This window comes from Theobroma cacao, chromosome 3 (genome assembly GCF_053813885.1).
Source record: "Theobroma cacao isolate CCN51 chromosome 3, ASM5381388v1, whole genome shotgun sequence".
Classification (NCBI taxonomy): domain Eukaryota; kingdom Viridiplantae; phylum Streptophyta; class Magnoliopsida; order Malvales; family Malvaceae; genus Theobroma; species Theobroma cacao.
This window is the reverse complement of record NC_142641.1, coordinates 4,516,189-4,528,555: the sequence shown is the minus strand read 5'-3', so window position 1 is coordinate 4,528,555 and position 12,367 is coordinate 4,516,189. Positions and strand designations below refer to the sequence as shown.

The following is a 12,367-nucleotide window of genomic DNA, read 5'->3' as shown; positions in this document are numbered from 1 at the left end:
TTGACTTCAAGTATAATCTTCTTGATTGGATAAGCATTGATCAAGTTATGTAAATCATTTCCGTCCACTTCTCAAAATTAATTTGCCACCAGAAAAAACTTTCTTCACCACATATCGGCCTTCCTAATTTGATATTTATTTTCTATTAGGATGTTGTTAAGAATTTTTTTCAGAATTAATTATCCTTCCTGAAAGCATCGTGGATAAACTTTCTTGTTATATGTTCACATCAGTCTTCTTTAATACAACTAGCCATGACAAAGTCCCACAAGCCTTCTCTCTTCAATGAGGTTTAACTGTTCATAACGATAATGGACCAAATCAAACTTCCTCCCATTCAACCTTCCTCAAAAATCTTACAAAAGGGGTTTCCACTTCAATTGGAACTATTGCTTCTAATCCATATCCTAATGAAAATGGAGGGGATATTGTGGACAACAAATTCACACTCAATATGCATGCTATGTAAAAGGCAACTTCTCGTGTCAATTTGTGTACAGATGTTTCGATTTCTCGACAATCCTCTTGATATTCTTATTAGTGGTCTCTACTTCTCCATTCATTTTTTGATGATATGGTGCTAAAAATATGGTTTTTTTTTTATATTAAGCACAAACTTTAGTCGTTATCTTATTATTCAAATTAAAAGTATTTTTTAAAATGATTCATTTTGAGAGTTCATACCAACATATTTTTTTTATAATAAATTTATAGACAACTGTATGTGTCACACTAACATAAGATGCAACCTCCACCCATTTTATGAAACAATTAAGAACTATCAGGATGAATAATTGTCCATTGGAAGATTTCAAAGTAAGTCCAATTACATCCATTCCTCCACTTAGAAAAAGGCCACTTAGGCGCTAGGACATGTAAAAGAGAATGTAGTGATGAATATTATCTTCACATATCTTACAATTTATGACATATTCTAGCAAAATTAACACAGTTCTTTTCCATTGTTAACCAATATAAACTTATTGTCGTTGGCATAGCCATCATGTGTCCATTTGCATGTGATCCACAAATTCCTTCATCAAATTTCTCGGCTATTCTCTTAGTTTCAACGGCTTTTACATGCGTTAAAAGCACTTGATCGTGACCTTTTTTCTACGAAATTTCCCCATCAGGGAAAAATCTCATTGTCATCCCCTCTTATAATTCTTTTACTGTTCTTCGAAACTTGTTCTGGATATTGCTTATATTTTATGTATGACAAGATATCAATGTAACATAACTTTTCATCTATTTCCTCCTCAACAATTGAATAGTGTGTCGGTGACTCCCATAGGTTCTTTTTGACAGGCTGGATGTCAAAATGGGTACCTAATTTGACCATTACAGCCATGGTAGCTAGAGTGTTACGGCTATGACGATGATGGCAAATTCGATAGTGGTAGTGACGGTTAATTTGGTGTGGATAATGGTGGCTGGAGGTTATGCCCAAGACACCTGAAGTCACGGTTCGCACTACCCCCTTTTTACCAAAAAATAAAAGGTGTAATTCCAACCATAAAAAAAATAATGAGACCTAGGCCTAATGAAAAAAAAATGAAAATTCAATTGTGTAAATTATTAAGACCCAAAGATAGAGATAAGTAGATCAAAATGAGAATCTAATTGGGTCCAAATAAATTAAAAGATGTGATCTAAATTAATAAATAAAAAAAATTAACTGAGTTAAATGTTCTGTTACCCTTACTTATCCAACAATAAGCTAAATTGAATCTAAATATATCCATAACTGATTGAACAAAAACTTTAATCAAACTGATTGAACACCATTAATCATAATTGGGTATTTTTAAATTGACAAATGGGTGTGGAATCAGTTAATACTATACACCCATCATCCCACAATATCAAAAGCATAAACGCCCCCAAAACCACTATTGGAGCAACAATAACCATCTCATCTTCCCAAAGACACTATTACATCAAAGTCATCTGTAATGCAATATCTAGAGCAACACTTTGTAACACTTCTTCCTCTTGGCGACTATCTCAACTCAACTCAACTCTCTCCGTGCTGCTGCTGGATTTGGTACACCAGAATTGACTGTCCTGTCATCGTACCTGCCACGTTAAATATTGCTCATATGTTTGCCAGGGTTCTACTAGGAGTTCATGAAAATTAGGGCAATCCCTTGAGCATATGACACAGAAACAATACCTAAAACAAAGTCTAGTACCATTTCCTGCTTAAACCTCTATTACCATAGCAGAGAGAAAAAAAAAGAAATCGGATGGCATGGTATACTGTGAGTAAACTACTTTCAACCGCGTAATGCTTCCACAACAAAATCCCCCCAACTCTTCAAAGGTGCTACCAACTAGCATAGCGATAACAAAGACCCTTCTCCAACAACAGTAAAAGTAAGTGTTGCAATAATAAGGCAATATTTTGGTGAAAAATCCCAACCCTCTATCCCCGAAAGGACAAAATGATATTTAACTACAATTTTATGTTAGAAGACTAAATTGAAAGATCATCACCAATTGATGATCAACTCAAAACTCTTTTTCTCTTTTCATCCTTTTCTCAGTGGATTGTTCTCTCTTGCATTAAATATATCGTGCAGGAGAATAACAGCGATCCCAAAAAGAACTTCACATAGAGGAGCAGAAATAACCTTCAATATTTAAATTCTCACCTCTAAGAACAAAATTGTATTAAGCACTACTACTTGAAGAAAGATCAGTGACTTTTCCAACTGCAACAGTTTTTCCTGCAGACATGACAATTCATGTCACCCACAGCCACTAAGAACAATAATTTATTGGCAATGAAAAGAGCTTGTCTCCATTACCTTCAGTACGAAGAGTGAATCTCCCAAGTTGTGGAAAATCTGAGAACTTCTCAATGCAAATCAAGTTGTTCACCTGAAAAGCAAAAGAACAAAGTATTTTATCAACCCCGAAAAAACAGAGACTAATTCAGCCATTGTCTTCCATTCTGAAACATCTTTTACTTCCGTTAATAATTAATTGACGTATGTAACATACAGATTGGACTTTCCAGCCTCCTCTCCACTACACAGACAACATACACTGAAAACAGAATGTGCAGGCACATGTGCTCGCATCGGAGAGAAGACAACCACGTTATAAATACAAGTTCAACCAACTCAGAAACATAGCACCAGCTACCTGTTTCTAATTTATCAGAGAATTTTTCCCATATGTGGAGCCCCAAAAACAGAGGTGTTAGCGGTTTGCCATTAGTTCATAGTGCTATCCCACTATTTCCACTTCTACTCCTGTGATAAAAAAACTCACCAACAAGTGCTTTCCAACTGTTTTCTCACTTTGGTCAATCTAGCAATTTATTCAGTTTGATTTCAAACTATATACAACAATGCAGCCAATTTTCTAGATCCTAACCTAAAAACTTATATCTCCCTCAAAGTTACTAAACATGTTTAACTTAGTGCATTGAACTGGACAAAAAAGCATACACCCCCAATTTGGTTTATTTAAAAGAAAGAATCCAAACCTGAATGCGACACACAACAACAGCACCATTCTTCACAAAAAGAACTTTCTTTTTCATGGGCTTCTTTGTCTTTGGATCAATCTGCTGTAGTAGCTCAACTATCTCGCATTCCTCAACAACAGAATGAATATGCAACACAGCCTTATATCCAGCTGTAAAAATAGCCTAAACAACATTCAAGACAGAAAATAATTAGGACATTATACTTTAAATGAGTAGATTTTATTAAATAAGGATAACAGAAAATGACATTCATGCATACATTTTCAAGCAACTCAAGGATCTGCAGCTGGGCTGTAAATTCAGTGACAGCAGCTATCGATTTTACTGCATGCAGGAAAAACAAACATTAAACCCCAAAAATAAGGCAAAACTAATACAATTTACTATAAATATAAAAGACAAACAAGTAGAATTAGAAAAAAGGATTGTAAAGGTTAATGAAGAACTCCATTGAGAAAAACTTACCAACACTTGACAAGACGAAACCCGATAATATGTCCTCTTCTTCAATCCCAGATAATCTAACCCGTAAGTTTTCACCAGGTCCTGCACACCTAACCTTATTTTCATCACAATACACAGCTAGAACTTTCACCTGAGCCTGCAATCCATGCATAAAATCCTCAGACCCCTTAAATTAAAAATAAAAAACCATATACACATAAATATAATGGAAAAATTGTGAAGATCAAGCACCTTGTTTGGCATAACCAATAAGGAATCACCCTCACGCACACTTCCAGATTCTACCTTTCCCATAACAACAGTTCCCATGTCTTTGAATTTGTCAATTATAGGCATCCTATAGGGTCAATAACAAATCATTAGATGTGTCATATAAGGTGACCAAGAATTAAAATTTACACACTATTAGTGCATGGCAGGAACTAGAATCAAACATAAAAGTTGCGTGGGCAGTGAATCCTGTTATGTAAGATGGGCTCTGGACCACTACCTAAATGGACCTTTTGGATCTCTGAGAGGAACTTCAACAGAATCGAGGGCTTCAAATAGGCAGGGACCATTCCACCAAGGACATGTACTCTTATCTACTCTTGTTTTCATGTTAGTACCAACAAGACCAGATATTGGTAGGAACTGAACATCTGCAGGTTCAGGCAAAAATAAACAATAAAATATAACTGGTTTTAAAGGGTAAATTATATGCTCAGCAAATTAAGCAAGATTCTAACATGGCAATATAAACTTTACTAACATAAAGCAGCATGCTATATCATCATCTGATCCTATTAAAAGTTATACCATGCAAGGAGCAAGATAGATCAACAATTCAAATATTAAGCATTTAAGTAGTTGAAGTTAGATATTAATGTACAATTAGGCAGAATAGAGTATAATGCAAAGAAAAGTAATTGAATATTACATAATTTTGCACCATTGAAATTTTAGTTCATCAAACAGCAACCAAGTTCTCTAAACAAACTGACAGCATTATCTGCTTCTAATCCATAATTTCAACTCACAAAATAATTTGATAAAACCAGATCTTGCTCAATGAGTTAAACATCAATATCAAAACTACAATATGTAAAATCTCTTTAGAAGATAATAGCAGAGTTCTACATTATCATATCAGACTAAAAAACCTCTATATGTCTGTTGACAGTAGAAGACAAGATACAATCACATAAGCAAACCATAAAAATGCTACAAAAAATGCAAGGCAATTTGTTAGCTCGTCTATTTCCTCTGCATGGCAAATACTTCAATATCTCACTCATGGTAACATACGTGATTGATTCTCAAAGCTTGAAAACATCACCAAGAGATAATTGCAACTTGCAACTAATTAAAAAACAACAGTTCCAATACCTTTCTTCACATTGTAGCCTGAGGACCTCAGAAAAGGTGTCATCTTTGACTCAATTTCATCATACCTGAGGAAGATGACCTACATCAATACTATTAACACAGAAACCCACAACACACAACGCACACAAAAGACAGCACAAGAGCTCAGACTTATGGTGAAAGCAAGGCAAAACACCTTTCTTTAGACCAGTTGACAGTATGGTCATCCATCTTATTAACTACTACAAGTAGCTTCGCCACACCCAAGGTCTTTGCCAGCTGGACATGTTCACGGGTCTGCCCACCCCTCTCATATCCAGTTTCAAATTCCCCTTTACGAGCAGAAATCACCTAATTTAAAGACCAGAGGGAAGTTTAGAAATTCAAAACCTGCAACCCATACATTATATAAGGTAGGTAATGAAGAGACACCGGATGTAACTTACCAGAACACCTATATCGGCTTGAGCTGCCCCACTGATCATATTTGGAACATAACTCTTGTGACCCTACGTAGTCAATGCAGAATCATATTTAGTTTTAAACAAAAATATAAATATGCATCTGAAAGAAAATGAATTGTTTGATTTCTTTCTTAATCAGGTATGAGCAAATGAAATGCATTTACACAATACCCAAAGGCATACCTAATGAATAGTATATGCAAGGGAAGGGCTTTATTCATATTTGTTATCACTTAATCTCTTAATTTATGCATAGTATTGCTATAGAGTAACATGGCATGCCATTCTGTAACCTTAAGATGTATAAAACAAATCTATGATGATGCACTATGAAAATGATCCTGGAAACGTTAATAATGTAATATAAGTTATAATATAAAAGGAGCAAAATAGAGCCGCATGTGAGAAGAGGCATTACAGGTGAAATAGGAAAGCAATTCAACTAACCACAAATCAAAACCCAGAAAAAATTTCAATTTACAAATTAACATAATAAAAGAATTTTAAAAATTGAAAAGAAAAACATCAAATAATCCTACAAACAATTAAATAGTGTATCAAAAGCTAGAATAAAGTAACGAGTAAAACTAAAAACAATGTAGTTCAGGGGCAATCCCCTTACTGGTGCATCCAAAATAGTAAATCTAGTTGTCTCAGTCTCAAAGTGTGCTCTTCCAACTTCAACAGTTTTACCCTGCAATCAATAGTTCAAATTTAATAAACTCCCAGATTAACAACTACAGCTTAGCTAATCATGAATAAATGTTGACAGCATCACAAGAAGTATATGACACCATACTCTCAAAGTTTATAACAAAATTTCCCCATTGTACAGTACCTTAATCCTCTCCTCTTCATTTGTGTCCATAATATATGCCATATACCTAACACATGGAAAATAGTCAAGTTAGACAATGCAGTAACTCAAAATCCCGTCTGTAAAACATTCTCACTAAGGTAATTGAGAGGTGCTGAATTAAGCAAATCATGAAAGGGTAACAGCAATGTGTGTGTTTCTGTGTGTGTGTGTGTGAGAGAGAGAGAGAGAGAGACAGAAAGACAGAGAGCAAGAATAATGTTGACCCAACAGAATACGATTTCCCATTCAAAGAGCTGCAAGGAATTGGAAACAAATTTAAAATAGTATATTTATGGACGATTCTCAGAAGAGACAAATTGCACAACAAATTTACAGTTGCAAAAAGCAATAGCATTCTGATATGTGAAATCCTTCAAAACAAACCTAAATCTTCAAAAGTAAGGACAGAAAAATGATATAATAGACAAAAAAACCAGCTCAGCACTTATGGCATACAAGAAAAGTGAAAAAGGAAATGGTTTCCATTTTATTAGACGTGATTAACAATCTCAACAAACCAATTACTGATCCAAGTGCCATTAATTCCTTCAATGAATACATCTTTAGTACAGTTAATCACAATGCAACCTTCCTGTTGCTTGGATAGATAAAATGGGTTTCTCCCCTAAACATGACTTTCAGCTAAAACCACAGCTAACATGCTGCCTCCTGCCAATGGTTATTTAAATCTTCAAATTGCTTTACACTAGTGCATCTAGTTAGAGACTCATTCAAGTCATGGTTAATTTTTAGTACAACCATGTTTAACCTAAATTGCATCATGGCTCAGAATTCAAGCTAACTTGGTTAGCTTTTTTCATGTCCATCAGGAACAACAAGCATAATCCTCTAAATTTCAAACCTACAACCATAAAATCATGCCCTCACCCTTCACTTTTTCATGCAAATCATCTACAGCGAACTCATCAGAAACTGATGCAGTGATGAGAAACAAAAAAAAAAATTTACTGACTTGTACTGTTATATGTATGCTAAAATTTTAAAATCAAGTGTTCATAAAGCCCAAATCCAGGCATTTTCATGCTCTTCAAAAAAACCAACATGTAAATGTTAAAAAAAAAAACAGCATTAATTTTCACTATCCAAATTATAAACCAAACTTAAGGCTCACCAGCTTTCTCTACTCTTATCCTTTGCTTCTTTCTCATACTTCTGGATTGTACGGTCATCGACTTGACCACTGAGGAAGAGTATCTGGCCTCCAGTTGTTGACTTGCCAGCATCTATAAATCAATTGTAACACAAAGTCAAAACATATGATGGAGATAATTTATTTAAATTCTATATAAAAACAACATTCCTGAATCACATTAGTCACCAGCAGTATTTGATACTTTTAGATTAAAAATAAGGAAATTTAAAAAATAGCTAAATATATTAAGTTAGATTAAAATCTTTTTTCTAATTTGTTAAGTTTGATAAGACATGTAGCAACTCCCATATTGTTCCTCGTCTATTTCCAAACGGAAATAGTTTGAAAAGATATTGCTCCCCATCCTTTGCAGAGGGTAGTTTTAATTTTTCTCATTTAGGAGCTAAAAATCTGTTCCTCATTTATTCTTTTCATCCACCAAAAGCAGTTCTAACTTCAGATTGGAAACTGAACACTCTTTCTAAGGTTGCAATCAAGATGTTCAAAGGTAACATTGAATCATCCAAAAAGAAATGGTAGCATTCTATTTACACAAGTTCAAAGTTCAATTTCTAAGCAGGTCCCAGCAATAGCCAAACTTTTAACTGATTTTCATAGCAATTCATGCAAGTGGCTGACATGCACAATTGAGCTCACACAAAGACATAGTTCACAAGCAGCTTGAGGGGTCAATAGTTCAATTTTTAACCTTTTCCCTATCTCAGCATACCCAGTTCACAATGGGCATATATATGTAATGCAAGCCAACTTTCACATAAAAAAACATGAAGTAGGAATACCTACCAACGTGACCAATAAAAACAACATTCAAGTGGCGCTTCTTATCTATTTCCATTTCATCCAGCGCTTCAACATCCTCTGGAGCAGATACTTCCTTGTCTTTCACTGCACAACCAAATTAAAATGAGAACAAGAAAATGACAATTGGAATATTTAAGTAACACACATAATACAGATAAGCACGGGAAAGAAAGGGGAGGGGGAGGAAGGAACCTTTTGGCTCAGCCTGAACTGGCTGGGATTTTGTATCAAGCTCATCCTTCATTCCTGAAACCAATGGTAGCAAAGCTTTCAGACATTTTCTAAATCATAGTCAAAACAAAGCTCATCACAAATAACAAAAGACAGTCAGCTTTTTAGCAAAAGAAACCATAGAAAGAAGAGAATTAAGTCAAAAAGGCATAACAATTTGCATCTAAGTTACACCTATTTGGTGATCTAAATTGGCAAAAGAAGTAATCACTAACTATACCTTTAACTGCCTACCATTGTAAAATAATAATGTATAAATAGAAATAATTAGCAAAACATTTAGGTCCATCAAAGAAGAAACAAGTATATAATGCATCTGATTGGTGATGTTGCATGGACTCTTCACGTTATCCTAATATACGTATGTCCCACACTTCTTGAACGCTTTAATATATGCAGGAATATATCTTTAAAATTAATGTAAAAATTGACAAATACCATGTCAGAAATATACCACGTCTGACACCAAATCCCAAGTCCATGCAACATAGCTGGTGTAAACCAGAAACATCACATAAATCAGCATGCAGTGCAAAACTGCCAGTTTGCATACAGCAATACAATTTTCATGTCACATCTAAGACAAACAAGAAAATACAGCATCTGCAAGTCTGTCATCAGGTCTACCAGTAGTATCATGCTATATGCAAGACAACAACATGAAACTCTTACTGAGGGATCAAAATATCTCATTAATATCGCTTTTGCACGCAAAAAAAGGAAGGTCTCCTTGAACTATATCTAAAAGCTTCCAAGAAAAGCTTCAAAACCAATGTATTTTTACTTTCTATCTTTATGTTCTAAACATCAATAAATACTTGTTAATATGAAAACTCTCAAATGCCATTTTGGAGAAGGCAAAAAAAAAGAAAATATAAATTCAACCAAGTTTAGAATTTAATGTATTAGATGGATTTCCACAATGGAAAAATCTCCTACTCTAACTCTCTCCATTTCTCTTCTTCTCCAACACCTTCATTAACAAAAACACATAAGGACCACATAAATACAAAGTTCAACAATACTACCAACCTTCCTCCTCCACCTTATCTGTCATTTCAACTTCTGGTTTTGCATCTTCAGGATTGACCACACCATTATTATCTTCTGCTAAGATTCAATGATAGAACTCAAAAAAGAGATTCAAAAAAGAAAAGAAAAACTATATCTTATTCATATAAAAGTCAAATAAGAGTTTACTACCTGTGGAGTCAAGCTGCAATGCACGGATCTCGGCCTCAATATCTACCAATTAAAAAGGAAAAACAGAGAAGTTTTGGACATGTCAATTTCCAATAATTGTCAATCTTCACCACCGCCACACACATAAGGGCTAAAGCTACTTAAGATATAATTATAACACTATTACAAACAAAGTTCCTTAAGTTTCCGGCCTTAGTCAATAAAGCTCAATTAAAAGGTATTTTAGCTAATCAACTTAAGTTCGTTCAAGCAATCTAAAATCCAGAAAAGATAAAACTATTACACTTCGAATTTTAGTTCATACTTTCCAAGCCCGAAAATCTCAATAGAGTGAAAACGGCAACTGTCATCTCCTTAAACGCATTGATTAGCTGCAATTTTCATTTATACAGATTTTTGTAATTCGAAAAGCTAACAAGCATGCAAACAGAAAATAAAGAAAATAAAATTGAGTGAAACTATCGATGAAACCAGATCGAAACTCAAACAATCAGTGAGTAAATCAAGCAGATCCGATGTTAACAAAAACAACCACCGATACCGAGCGTAAGAATAAAGAGCGAACCAGAAAGTCAAAATTTCGACAAGAGGAAAAGAACATGCAGAGACTTACCCATGGGTGCCGAGAGCAAACGAGGAATCTGTGCGGAAGCTAGGGTTTTTGTGGCAAATGGAAATGAGAGGCGTAGCTCTGGAAAGCCGCTTTTAGCGTAAGATGATACAAGAAATGAATGTTTGGTTATATAAAAGTGATGCTGTCGTTTCGCGTTTTTGGCGTGGCACCGCGGTGGTGTCCTTGGCCCCCAAGCAAACCCGGTTTCCCATCTCACAGTCATCCGGTTCATTAAGCTGGTTTAGTAATAAAGATTAAAAAATTATAGGAAAGGAATGAAGCACAAACCAACTGAAATTTGGCACCCAAGTTTTGGAATGGTATTGGATTGTGTTAAAGTTTGACTAAAGGGGAGGTATTAAAGATTGCGTTTTGACCCCGAAACTTTTGCCTCTGTGCGTTGGCCCAAAGAACATAACGTGTTGATGGAGAAATTTATACGATCGAGCATCTTATCGAAATCATTGAAAAATTTTTTCCTTTTAAAGGTATAAAATAAGACAAGATAAGATTTATGAAAACAAATCTATTTCTTATTTAAGTAATAAATTCAATCTTAAGTTTAGGGTTTTATAATGAGGGAGTTGAATGGAATTTTATATTTGTTTTCTTTAGTACGGGTATTCTTCATTAGTTAATATATTCAAATGACATTATCAAAATTATCCAAAATATTATAATCATTTTCTTACTTTTAACATGGTTTTTTGTATATATTTCAATGTTTATATAATTTTTTAGTACCCATTTTGTCTTTATATTTAAGGTTTTTTTTTAATTTAATTCTTCTACCCAAAATCATGACAGCTGCCACGTGGGATAAATTATTTCTTCTTCTCTTGCAATGCTACGTGGCACGGATTATTTCTTCTTCTCTTCCTTCCTTTCTCCATTAGTCCCTTCGAAAGAATGTGCGATGCCACATGGCATAGATTATTTCTTTTTCACTTGCAATGCCACGTGGCACGGATTATTTCTTCTTCTTTTTCTTTTTTTCTCCATTAGTCCCTTAATCCTCCAAAAGAATGTGCACTTGTTAAGATTCGAACAAAAACCTCTAACAAGCACATTAAAATCCTTACCACCATACTTAAGCCCCCTGTTTCTAATTATTTCTTGGTATTGTTTCTTTTCTTCTTTTCTTCCCTCTTTTTCTTTCTTATTTTTTTTCCTTTCTTCAAAACTACGTTATTTTAAACATTCCTTACATTCTTAAAAACTCTAGTTATCAAAAGATGTTTTTCTCATTATTTTCCTTCCTCTCTATCTTTACTTCCTCTTTTTTTTTCTTTTTGATTGCCGATCATTGTCATCAGTCACCAATTGTCATTCCCCTATCTTTCTTTATCTCCTCTTTTTTTCTCTCTCTTTCCTCTCACCTTTTCCTTTAAAAGACTAATGACCGAAAATCGATGACCAATTGCTGACGACCAGTGGCCTACGACAATGGCCAATGGTGGCTAGTCTTGAAGAGAGAAGGTGAGAAGAGAGAAAGAAAACAAAGGGGGGGTAAATAAAGATAAAGGGGAAGGAACAAATAGAAAAAGAAGCTTTATAGCTAGGGTTTTTGATAGTGTAAAAAAACATCAAAATGACAGTTTTGGAGAAAAAAAGAAAAATGAGAAAGAAAAAGATAAAAGAAAAGAAGACAAGAAACACAAGCAAAAGACCTTGGTGTGCTTGCTAGAAATCCTTGGTTCAAACCTCA

The 12,367-nt window shown here is 34.4% G+C and overlaps 1 protein-coding gene across 8 annotated transcripts; it reads right to left on the bottom strand.

Moving 5' to 3' along the window:
* Positions 1-1,763: 1,763 nt before the first annotated feature.
* LOC18604270 (Translation elongation factor EF1A/initiation factor IF2gamma family protein) lies at positions 1,764-10,897 on the bottom strand. 8 transcript variants are annotated; one of them, XM_088804665.1, is made up of 20 exons: positions 10,660-10,744; positions 10,351-10,417; positions 10,047-10,088; positions 9,876-9,953; positions 8,805-8,858; positions 8,595-8,696; positions 7,770-7,881; positions 6,617-6,662; positions 6,401-6,472; positions 5,761-5,823; positions 5,511-5,665; positions 5,336-5,400; positions 4,458-4,608; positions 4,199-4,304; positions 3,968-4,103; positions 3,762-3,826; positions 3,500-3,664; positions 2,814-2,886; positions 2,658-2,732; positions 1,764-2,079 (listed from the first exon to the last, which is right to left on the bottom strand). In XM_088804665.1, exons 2-19 carry the CDS (start codon positions 10,394-10,396, stop codon positions 2,677-2,679), a joined length of 1,587 nt encoding a protein of 528 aa, XP_088660791.1. In that variant the 5' UTR covers positions 10,397-10,417; positions 10,660-10,744; the 3' UTR covers positions 1,764-2,079; positions 2,658-2,676. The 8 variants fall into 8 exon arrangements, with proteins under 8 accessions (XP_088660791.1, XP_088660792.1, XP_017973520.2 ...); XM_088804666.1 differs by having other exon boundaries at positions 9,876-9,950; positions 10,660-10,743; XM_018118031.2 differs by lacking the exon at positions 10,351-10,417 and having other exon boundaries at positions 9,876-9,950; positions 10,660-10,869.
* Positions 10,898-12,367: the final 1,470 nt, after the last annotated feature.